Source organism: Ammodytes marinus (genome assembly GCF_949987685.1).
Source record: "Ammodytes marinus genome assembly, chromosome: 18".
NCBI lineage: Eukaryota > Metazoa > Chordata > Actinopteri > Uranoscopiformes > Ammodytidae > Ammodytes > Ammodytes marinus.
Genome location: NC_137222.1, coordinates 1,923,498 through 1,934,912, shown reverse-complemented (window position 1 = coordinate 1,934,912; position 11,415 = coordinate 1,923,498). Strand labels below are relative to the sequence as shown.

Sequence of the window (11,415 nt, the reverse complement as noted above, 5' to 3'; positions counted from 1 at the left end):
TATTGAGAATTGGAAAAAAAATTACAACAACTTTCGGACATTGTTTTTAAATATTTTTTTTATTATTAGAATTCCTTTAATAGACATTGGAAAAAAAATGAGGTACTGTGTCTACGTGACAAAGAAAAAGTAGCTTTTATAATCATGACGTCACACTCAAGATGGAAGAACAACAACAAAAAAGACATTTTGAAGTTTGATTACCAGAAAAAAAATAAAAATAGGAAATTTTACTTAGGATAAAATAACCTAATAATCCTATTTAGTGTTCTTTTAAGTAGTTTTTTTACTGGTATCACTCATGGGACAATCAACTGTAGCCCATGTACAGATCTTAGGAGTGTAGGGTTGTGTATTTAAGAGAGAGAGAGAGAGAGCGCTGACAGACAACTTGAGGAAACATATGGCTGTCCAGTTAACACACCCGGTTGCACTCTGTTGCATTCAAGATATCTACAAAGCAGATGCCAAAAAAAAAAATTCTCTACTTTCTTTGTGACTGCTGCTGTGCTGAGACGGACAGATGAAAACAATATTGGAGAAATTGCAAAAAAACTAACTAACGGCACATAACAAAAGTACCAGAAGATTCCACTGTATTGATTTCACCTACCAAGAAGGAGCAGTCACAAAGAGTTAAAAGATAATTTACCAACATCTGTACTGAAAAGAAGTGTGTGATTGTTCCTTTTTAGCCGAAAATATACCTGCTCGATACTTGCTTTAACAATGCGTTTTGTGTAGATGTCGCAAATGTATTTTTTTCCCACAAACTTGACTATGTGTGACGCGTGTAATCTTTTTGAGTGCAAGCACAACCACAACGTTTCTGCCCGCATGTGCATGTAGTAAAAAGCAAGTATATTTTCAGGCTTAAAACAAAGCTGAAATGTTTTTTTTTTTAAATCCTTCATATAGTCGATTCCGGAGTCCACAGATTAATAAAATAACACAACCCAAACCGGGAAAGTAACAATATGCGAAAACTGCCACTCGGTACATTGTTTTAGACCAATTAAATAAGCCTTCAGTTCTGCATACACGTGTTCATTCTTACATTTCTTACATGCTTTTTATAGAGCTAGACATTTACACCAACAAGACCTACAAGGGGGAAATAAATAGTGTCACTTCCAATGACCAGAGAAACGGACCATATTCAAAATATGCCGTCGAGATTTTCAAAAACCTCACAAACTCCAACTAAAAACATGATGCTGAATCTCGTTTATTTTACTGTCGGAAATGCTCTTTGAAATGTGTGTGAGAAACAGAGAGTGTGGGGGGGAGAGAGTGGGGTACAGAGAGAGACGCTGGCTGCATGATTGTAATGCTGGAGTGTGTGTGTGTGTGTGTGGTTTTTTTCTTTCTATGTGTAGTTGGGAGTTTTGAGTTGTCCCACTCTATGCCTCCAGTTCGAAGCCCATTCCCACTTTGTGTCCGCCGGCGTTGAAATTCTTTCCGTCGATCAGGGCGGAGAGAGTCACCTTCACGCCTAAAGAAAAAATAAACACAAAACAAAGGGTCAATTTTAAAGGTGCAATGTGTTACTTTGGGTGTGTCAGAAAAGTGAACGTTTTCTAAGGTATATTCTCATAACTTTCAGGAAAATGTGATCCCTGTGAACACTGTTTGAAGTTAGAAAGCTTCCTGAAAAGTTACTGTTTCACTGTTGTTGTTGTTGTTTACAGCAACGTAGTGAATTTGGTTTCAGGTGCCTCGAAAATAATTTTGTCTTGATTTATGATGATAGAATAATTCAACATTAAGAATTCATTGTAATTGATTGAATTTTACCTGGCCGGAGACTCTGGGTGTAGCCTACTCCGATCAGACTGGCGTTGTTCACTTTGGCCTGTAAAGTGAAACATGACGTAAGGCAGGTTCATTTCTATAGCACAATTCAGACACGAGGCCATTGAAAGGGCTTTTCAGGGACATACAAATACACCAAAAAATAAGATGTGAGAAAAGATTGAACTGGCATTTAAGAGATAATAATAATAAAAAAAGGCAGACATTTTTTTTTAATTAAAATAAATACTTAAAATGTGATTTGTAAGTGCTTATTTTTGAAAAATCCAATAAATAGAATTAAATAATAAAATAAATAAATGGTGTTGCAAGTTAGAAGGCAAACAGAAAAGTCTTCAAAGACATTAAAACAAGAGTTAATAATGATAGTTTAGGTGAGAATAAACCATGGATAAACAGTGGTCTAACTCACATTGAGAGCAGCGTCTTTGTCCAGCTTGTATTTGGCTGCGATGCCAAAGCGAGTGTTGTTGCTGCCCGCGGTCCAGGCCAGAGTGACAGCTGTCTCCAGATCATCGTTTACCTTCTGGTAGATGGAGCCCGCAAACTCACTACCGTCGTTACTGTGAAGAGGCAACAAAACAGTCATTTAAAATGGTAAATGGACTTGACTTATAAAGCGCTTTTTAGCTGATTTTCTCAGCCCCAAAGCGCTTTACATTTCTTAACCCATTCACACACACACACACACACACACACACACACTTGTATTCCTAAAATTGTGCATTTTTGGAGTTTTTAAATGAGTTTATTTAAAAAAAAATACACAAACAAAGTGTAAGTGTTTACAGCTGGTGGACTAAAATAATAACATTAAATCAAATATATATTATTTTACACAAACATTCCCCCAATGGAAAGGACTAACAAGAGATCAGTGCAGCTGGGGGCGCCCTTAGCTCAGTTGGTAGGGCGTCCCCCCCCATGGGCCTTGGCCAGCAGCGGACTCGGGTTCGATTCCAGCCCACGGTCGTTCTCTGCATGTCACTCCCATCTCTGCCCCATTTCAACTCTGTCTCTACACTATCAATAAAGCATAAAAATGCCCCCAAAAAAAATCTTAATAAAAAAAAAAGGTCCAAAACTACTGAATCCTTCGTTACCCATAATGCAACTTAAAGCCTCTTTTCATTAAAAAGGTGCAGTCTGGAAAATCTAAGTATTTTGGCATCATCTAGTGGTGACAATCAAAAGGAGCTACTGTAGAAACATGGCATTGCAAGCTATGAAGATATACTCACTCATATGTCTCATTCTAAGATAAAAAAAAACACTTTTATTTTCAATTATTTATTTTTTGTTCAAATGTTTTATTTCTTTTATTTAAATGTTGTATTTCTTTTTTTTTGTGTGTGTATTCTATACTTGATGTATTTTAATTTTGACCCTGTGAAGCACCTTGAATGTCCCTGTGTCTGAAATGTGCTATATAAATAAAATTGCCTTGCCTTCAAAACATACTCATGAATATTATATTTTTAAGTCGGTAAAACTTAAACTTTTTTTAAACAAGTTCTACACACTGTACCTTTTAAAGTCTATTTTTTCGACTCCCTGTCAGGTTAATGTCCACATATTTGTCATTCATACTTTCTGCTAAAAATCTGTATTCTCTTGTCCCAAACTGTTCAAAACACATTCCTGAATCCCCCTGTGCTTTGCCTCAAGAGACATTTTAGTGATGAGGCCGTCGACCCTCCAAAACTATGACTTGTACTAACGCGTTTAGGATTTTACATGCACATAGACACTTTAAAGGGGCACTATGTAACTTTGGGTGTGTCAGAGAAGTAAACATTTTCTAAGGTAAATTCTCATAACAGAATAAACAAACTTTCCTCACAACTTTCCTGTTTGAAGTTAGAAAGCTTCCTGAAAAGTTACTGTTTCACTGTTGTTGTTTACACCAGCTGTTGTTCCTGGGTGAGCGTAAATAAATAAATAAATAAATAAAAAAATAGCATTCTTTGCACTGATGGTCTCGTTTGCTGTTGCATGTTATTTATGATCATCAGAGGAATAATTAGACTGTTTCAGAAATATTTAAAAGTTCCTCGTAGCTCCTTTAATTGATGTTCTGCTGACGGCATATTTGATTATGTTCTAAATGAAAAAAATAAAAATAATAATAATTGTAAAAAAATAGAAAAAAATAAAAGTACTTAAATAAAAAGCATGTGTGATTGTTATGTCCAAAAATAAAATAAAATAAAATAAAATAAAATAAAATAAAATAAAATAAAATAAAATAAAATAAAATAAAATAAAATAAAATAAAATAAAATAAAATAAAATAAAATAAAATAAAATAAAATAAAATAAAATAAAATAAAATAAAATAAAATAAAAAAGACTTTGATTTTTTTTTAAGAATAAATAAAATAATTCCTTACACGTTGGTGTGCAGTTGGAAGTCCCCGGCCCTGTAGCCCAGAGCAAAGTTGTTTTGAGCCAGAGTTGACTTGGCCGTGTCGAAGGCCATCTGGTACCCGGCCAGCCAGCCCTCGTACCCCAGCACAGCCGCAGCGTGGATGATAGGACCCTCAAAGTCCACGTCACAGCCAACGTTCACAAAGTCACGCTTGTAGGCAGTCTTCAGCTTGCCGCTCTTCTTACTGGAAACAAAAATATAGGTTTAAAGGGTAATACGAAAAGTTATTTTTTGTTCGTAAGCTATTATCTATAAGTTATCAGCATCATAAATACATTTAAAAGTTGGCTAAATAAAAACATAACATAATTTTAAAAAAAGAGTGCCGCTCTTCTTACTGGATTTTTTTTGGGGAAGTTCATTGTGTTTGCAATTGTTTATTTTTTTAAGTAAATTAACATCATAATTAAATTTAATTTGGCTAAATAAATTGATTGAGTGACTTAAAGCCCCTTTAAAACCTAAATATACAAAATCCAACATCACAACAAAGTCACGCTTGTAGGCAGTCTTCAGCTTGCCACTCTTCTTACTGGAAAAAATTAATATATGTTTATAGTTAACTTTTGAAAGCAATATTTAATTTCTTAGTGATTAATTAGCATCATGAATTTATTTTAAGTTAGCTAAATACATCATAAAATAATAAATAAGAGTGCTGCTCTTCTTTCTGAAAAATAGTTCTATAAAGTTAGTTAGTTTTTTTTTTTGCAATTCTTTATTTAATTATTAATATTTTTTAATGGTGTTGCATTCAAGATATCGACTAAACGCTTCATGCAGATGCTTACTGAAAAATGAATATGTTTATAATTAACTTTTTACCCTTTAAAGGCTATTTAAGAGACTTCCAAGCTGAAACCATTAGCTAATGGACCGAAAATGTATCCGCAACTAGTATTGATTAACTATTTAAAGCTCTTTTCAGGGATCGATGGCAAGCATTTGCATTTACTGACTGTTTTTTTTTTTTTTTTAAATAATCGACCAACAAACTCTATGTCTATACATTTGACAGTTTCCATATAACTTAATTTGCACAAAAAACTTTGCCGATTCGTACAAATAAATATATTCTCACCCTGTGTTTGGTACGAAAGATGTGTCCAATGCAACCTTCAGGCCTTGAGTCAGCTGTAGACACACACACACACAGACAGACAGACAGACAGACAGACAGACAGACAGACAGACAGACACACACACAGGAGTTCAGTATAAGACTTAAAATAATGCAGGTATTGATTTGTATCACAAAAAAAAAAAAAAAAAAAAAAAAAAATACATTTATTTTTTTGATAATTTCATTCTAAAAACTCGTCTAACGTGTGTGTAGCATAGACAGTATATAAGTGGATGTACCTGGTCCTCCACGGTGACTTCAGTGGCCAGTGTGTTGTCTGTGTTCCACTTCTGGTTGAAGCTCAGGCCGAGCTCCTTCATCTTGTATTTGGTCTCCAGACTTCCAGCGGCTTTCCCCGTGTCTGTGTTACTGGAGCCGGACGTGTTGAACTCCTAATGGGGTGGATGGATAATCAGTGAACCATTATAGTCAATCATTAATAGTGAATTAGAGTAAATAATATACAGTGAAGAATAATACAGTGTAAAGGAGGTGAAAGAGTGTCAGAGAATATACAAAAACATAAGAGAAAGAGGTTAAAAATGTGTTTAAAAAAAAGTTATAAGAATTGTGACAAAGAAAAAACTTGGGTTAATTGAAAAGGATATCGACAAGAAGACAGAAAAGAAAGATGGTTAAACGTTTGAATATGTGGTGAGAAGGAAAGTTGGAGTCAAATGTAACTAATCGGAGAAAAACGGTAGAAGACGTTTATTAACAATAACAGCTGACGGTAAAAAAAACGTTAAAAACATGCAGGACAACAGTTATGATACACATGTGATGGACAGAAACAAACAAACACACACACACACACACACACACACACACACACACACACACACACACACACACACACACACACACACATACGTTTGATGAACATCAGACAGCGTGCATGAGTAAAAAATGACAGTGGTGCAAAATAAAAGTACCAGAATCTGCATAAAAGAAAAATGTAACTTATAAATAAAATGTGACTACAGGCAAGTTAACTACTTATATTACACATTATAAAGAAACAATTCAATTGAGTGTTTCAATTTGAGTCAAAAGTGCCGAACCACAATGAAAAAGCTACAATCCCTAAAATATTCAGCAGGATATCATATATTTAGGGTGAAAGGCAGCACTTTACTCTCACAGTCAAGGACTCGGAAAATGTATCAGTGTCTTAAAGGCCTACTTCACCGGTTGGAATATGAAGGTGTATTGAACTCAGAGATCCTATGAAGTATAAATGTGCAATTTTTTTTTTTTAAATCGGATCATCCTAGCCTGAGAAAATGCAGAAAGAGTGTTTTATGGTCTCACTGTCTAACCCTACATTTTCCTTACTGTGACATCACAGTAAGGGTCAGGATTAACAGGACAGCTGGGCCAAGGGAAGACTGAGGGAAGACTGAGGGAAGAAAAACCTCATTCATTATATTATAATAGCGATTTTATAATGATAGAACGCTGGTTCCGTATGGGTGAAGTATTCCTTTAAGGAAACTGTAATATGACACTTTTTATAATGAAAAAAAGCCCAAGGTGGTTTTGTTGATTATAATAATAGATATGTTAGAGGGAGACTGAATCCTCTAAGCCCCTCTGAGGCCTCCAGGTCATGAACTAAAAAACCTCTCTGGGGAATTGTGTTCATTCTCATTTCCTGTTGTCGCTGCACTGTGTCTCTATGATAAAAGTTATAAAAACGCCCCACGTATATAGCAGGGAAAAATGTACTTTTTTCAAGCACTGGTCAATTTCTTTTTTCAGATTTTGGGCTATTTTGCTTCCATAACATATCTATCTATCTATCTGTCTGTCTGTCTGTCTGTCTGTCTGTCTGTCTGTCTGTCTGTCTGTCTGTCTGTCTGTCTGTCTGTCTGTCTGTCTGTCTGTCTGTCTGTCTGTCTGTCTGTCTGCCTGCCTGCCTGCCTGCCTGCCTGCCTGTCTGTCTGTCTATCTATCTATCTATCTCGCTCTCTGTCTGCCTATCAAATAAGGCAATATATAGTCAAATGAAGTTTGGTATATTTGACATGTATGGCAATCTTTCACTATTTTCTGAACCTTCTTATACCAAAGAAAATGTATTGATTCATACAACACTCTGCTAAATGAATTGAATATGAAAATGTAGCACAAAACTAAAGATGGCATACACTTCACAAAGACAAGAAAATCCAAACAAAAGTTACTCATACACAATTTACAAAGAAATTAATATACAAAGAAATGTTATGTCACAATATAAGTGATGAGACAAAACATGGAAAACAAGCAAATAATGGTTAAGAGAATTGACAATGGACATTAAAGGGGCACTGTGTAACATTTTAAGTAATGTATTAGTTAAAATCAACATCCTCATTCATAAATATGTCCTCATTGGTGTAAAATCACATCTGCCAATAATCTGAATTATCCTCCTGAGCAGAGCATTACAAATATTAATATTACATTTTGTACATTGAGCAGGCAAGTCTTATGGAGGCATCCATGTTTTTGGAATGTCATCAGGTCAGGTGCATTGTTTAGAATTTAGAATTGTTCTTGTCCTTGAAGGCCACTGTAGCTTCTGTTATTATTCAAAATGGGGGGAGGGGGGGGTTACCCAGGGAGCGTTGCATTCAAGAACTTTCTTGATGATGTCATATTACACAGTGCCCCTTTAATGATGAATGAATTTATGAATGACTCACAAACATTTGAAATAATATTAAAATCAAAGTGCGACGGACGGACACAAAAACATGGCGGTGAAATTTAATATATGGATCATACAGCGATCTTACCATCTACATTAGCACGATTTAGCACGATTAGCCATTAGTGGGTCCATTGCACATATGGGCAGAAGCATGGAGAGATAGCAGCAGATTAGAGGGAGAGACACACACAGGCCAAATAACAAAATCAGGCGTGTCATAGCCTAGGGCTGCAAGATACATCGACATATTTTCAAAAGGGGAACTAGATTGGACTTTATTGTTTATATCCAGACACGTTATGCTGCGTTAAAATAATCAGTTTCTTCAACAACCGTCTGTGTTTGCGTGTGTGTGTGTGTTTTAGTTTGTGAGACTCCCAAAACAACCTTTCCCCACTATACCTTTCGGCATGTGCGACTGACATTCTATAATTATAGTCAAAAAAATATATACTAAATTGGCCTCATGTATCACACCCGTTCTGGTTGATAATGTGTAATTCACTGATCTCTTTTTTTTTTTTTTTTTTTTCAGTAGCTTCCACAACATGTGACCCAGTGTCTCGTAAATATTTCAGAAATGATAACAAGGGACCGGGACACACCCCTTCAAATTGGAATGTGGTGCTTATTCTATTTAATATAAAAATTTCTATTGAAAATCCATGTGTTTGTCTTTAATACCTTCGAAATCATGTGACCAGAGATATATATCGTATATGGCCATTAAGCCTAAAAATATCGGGATATGATTTTTTTCTATATATCGTGCAGCCCTAGCGTGTCATTCTTGTCTACAGTAATGCACAGGTTTGCAGCCACATCGTCGCTCATCAAACCTAGAAACCTGTAAGCTCAAAGTTACAGCAGTTTAGTTTAAAAGTTATACGGTTTGGAGTGTGAACGAGGGAAAAGCAGGGAGAGATGGAGGGAGCAGAAAACTTCCAGATAAACGACAACATGTTAGAAATAAAGAGGTAAAGTGTCCTCACCACTCCGCTCTGTGACTTGGTCTTCAGGTCCAGCTTCACCACGCCAAAGCCTACACACACACACACACACGCGCGCACACACGCAAACACACACACACACACACACAGGTGGATTAAAATGACAGAGGTGTGTGAGCGGAGTATGCCATTTTGAACAATAATACAGGATAAAATTATTGTTTTCTTCTGTTGTTTTTTTCTTTGCAGATTTTGCCAAATTCTAAACGTGTTCATAAATGTATTCGTGTCATATTCAAACTGGATAGAGAGAGAATATGAGAGAGGTCTATAGCAGTGAATGTTTCAGGAATTCCTAAAGTGTGAATAATTTACTGTTTTGCAGCTGAAGCAGAAGAACTCACCGTAGCCCTTGCTGAAGATGTCCTTGGCAGACTTGCCCAGGTCTGAGTATGAAGGAGGGACGGCCATCGTGCTGCAAGAGCGCAAAATCAAATCAAATCAAATCAGTTTTATTTGTATAGAGCCAAATATCACAAATAGACATTTGCCTCAGTGGGCTTTACATTCCGTACAGTACGACACCCTCTGCCCTTAGACCCTCAGTGTGTTTAAGTCACATAACATGTCAAAGTGGTTTATTTTTATGAATATGAGACAATTAAGAAATAAAAACTGACAACATTTGGAGCCATTTTCACCAAGAAATGTTAAGAAAACAGTGAGACTGAGAGATGGAGGGCGGAGAAATGGATAATTAAGGGTGGACTGTCCTCTTCCATACAATCACTTAGAGATGATCTTTGCAAATTCAATATCCATATTGGGTTATTTGATAGGTAGGTAAACCGTTTCAAAGCAGTTCAAATAAAATGGCTTCCAATACATTTTAACACCTTTTTGCATTTCGCTTACGCCTTTATAACCTTGAAATAACATCACCACCAAAACCTATATAATTACCCTATAGTAATTGTGATATTGCACAGAACTGCTATCAGCCGATGTCCAAAACCCAGATATCGTAATCAAATCAAAAAACTGAAACATAGTGGCTTACTGCATCTCTAGGGGGGGAACTCACCAAACCGATTTTAGCTTGGGGCCCTGAAACATCTAGGTGCGGCCCTGTCTCTCTACCGGTGTGCTCCACATTAGCTGAAAGGGTACAAGCTGTTCCTTTGAGGGGAAGGCTAACAATGCATGGGCTCTGTGTCCCACTGATCAAAGACAATAAGAATTTTAATCAAATCTTGCATTTGACGGGAGAATTTAAAAAGAAATACAGTTATTCAAGCATCAAAGGGGATGGATGGAAGGGTCTTAGCATAGCCTATCTCAAGGTTGTGAAATAAGGGTTAGTATGCCGTGTGAAGCTAGTGCCAAGTGATGCTGCAAGATCACTTAAATACAATTGAAAAGGCATGTGGACAAAACGGACAATAGTGAGCACAGCGTGAGGAGTAAACGGGTTGTCTTTCGAGCTGCACAAAAGGACAGCAGATGGGCCAGTGCAAGGTGTGTGTGTGTGTGTGTGTGTGTGCATGTGCGTGTATGTGTGCGTGTGCGTGTGTGTGTGTGTGTGCGTGTGCGTGCAAAGGGGGGTAGCATCTGTGTGAGCCAGCTAACAAGCAAGAAAAGGACACATCCGGATAGATAATAACTGGTTAGTTAGCGGTAATCGTAAAATGCATGCCCCCCGACCTTTACGAACACACTTACACACCATTTAACAGCGAATGTGTCACAAACCTAGCTTATAAAGTTACTATTTTTCAAAGTGTGCACTTAAACACTGGGAAAACATGTTATCCAAAGGATTAAACTGTCCACTACAAGGCTAAACATCATTATATAACGACCTACCGTTAGCCAAATCGCTCTGCACGCTAGGTATGTGGCTAACCTTGGACACAAACGCACCGTTATTTAAGAAGCAAATTAGCAACGTAAATGCTAAAACAAGTTAAATGAAAGCACATTCCTTGTAATTTGGAGTTATTAAAGGGTTATTTTGTTCTTCTTACCGGTGTAGAAGTGTCTGTGAGGGGCGTCTGCAAAAGCCGGGAGTGAACACTGATGCTGCTGGAGGGATTGACAGCTAGCCTAGCTTAGCAACGACTCAGGGCACAATGAAGGAGACAAATGGCGCATGCGCGTTGTCAGCGGGAAAATCGAACAAAGAGTCGATGCGATGACAAGAGAGTAATCGGACCTCACCAAAGAGGTTTTATGTCATATATATGACAAGAGCATCATGTCATATATACAAATGTTTGGTGCATGAAAAATAAAGAGATCTTATTTTTGTGTTATAGTTTTGTTTTATTATAAGTCAATTATATACTCAGAAATGTTGATTTTTATAACAAGTTACTTAACATTTAAAATACAA

At 36.5% G+C, this 11,415-nt stretch overlaps 1 protein-coding gene across 1 annotated transcript; it reads right to left on the bottom strand.

Moving 5' to 3' along the window:
- Window positions 1-38: 38 nt before the first annotated feature.
- Window positions 39-11,154, bottom strand: LOC307265155 (non-selective voltage-gated ion channel VDAC2). Its single transcript, XM_080046766.1, has 9 exons — window positions 11,048-11,154; window positions 9,425-9,495; window positions 9,063-9,112; window positions 5,609-5,761; window positions 5,328-5,380; window positions 4,209-4,430; window positions 2,228-2,378; window positions 1,798-1,855; window positions 39-1,495 (listed from the first exon to the last, which is right to left on the bottom strand). Exons 2-9 carry the CDS (start codon window positions 9,489-9,491, stop codon window positions 1,404-1,406), a joined length of 846 nt encoding a protein of 281 aa, XP_079902892.1. The 5' UTR covers window positions 9,492-9,495; window positions 11,048-11,154; the 3' UTR covers window positions 39-1,403.
- Between the last annotated feature and the right edge of the window lie 261 nt (window positions 11,155-11,415).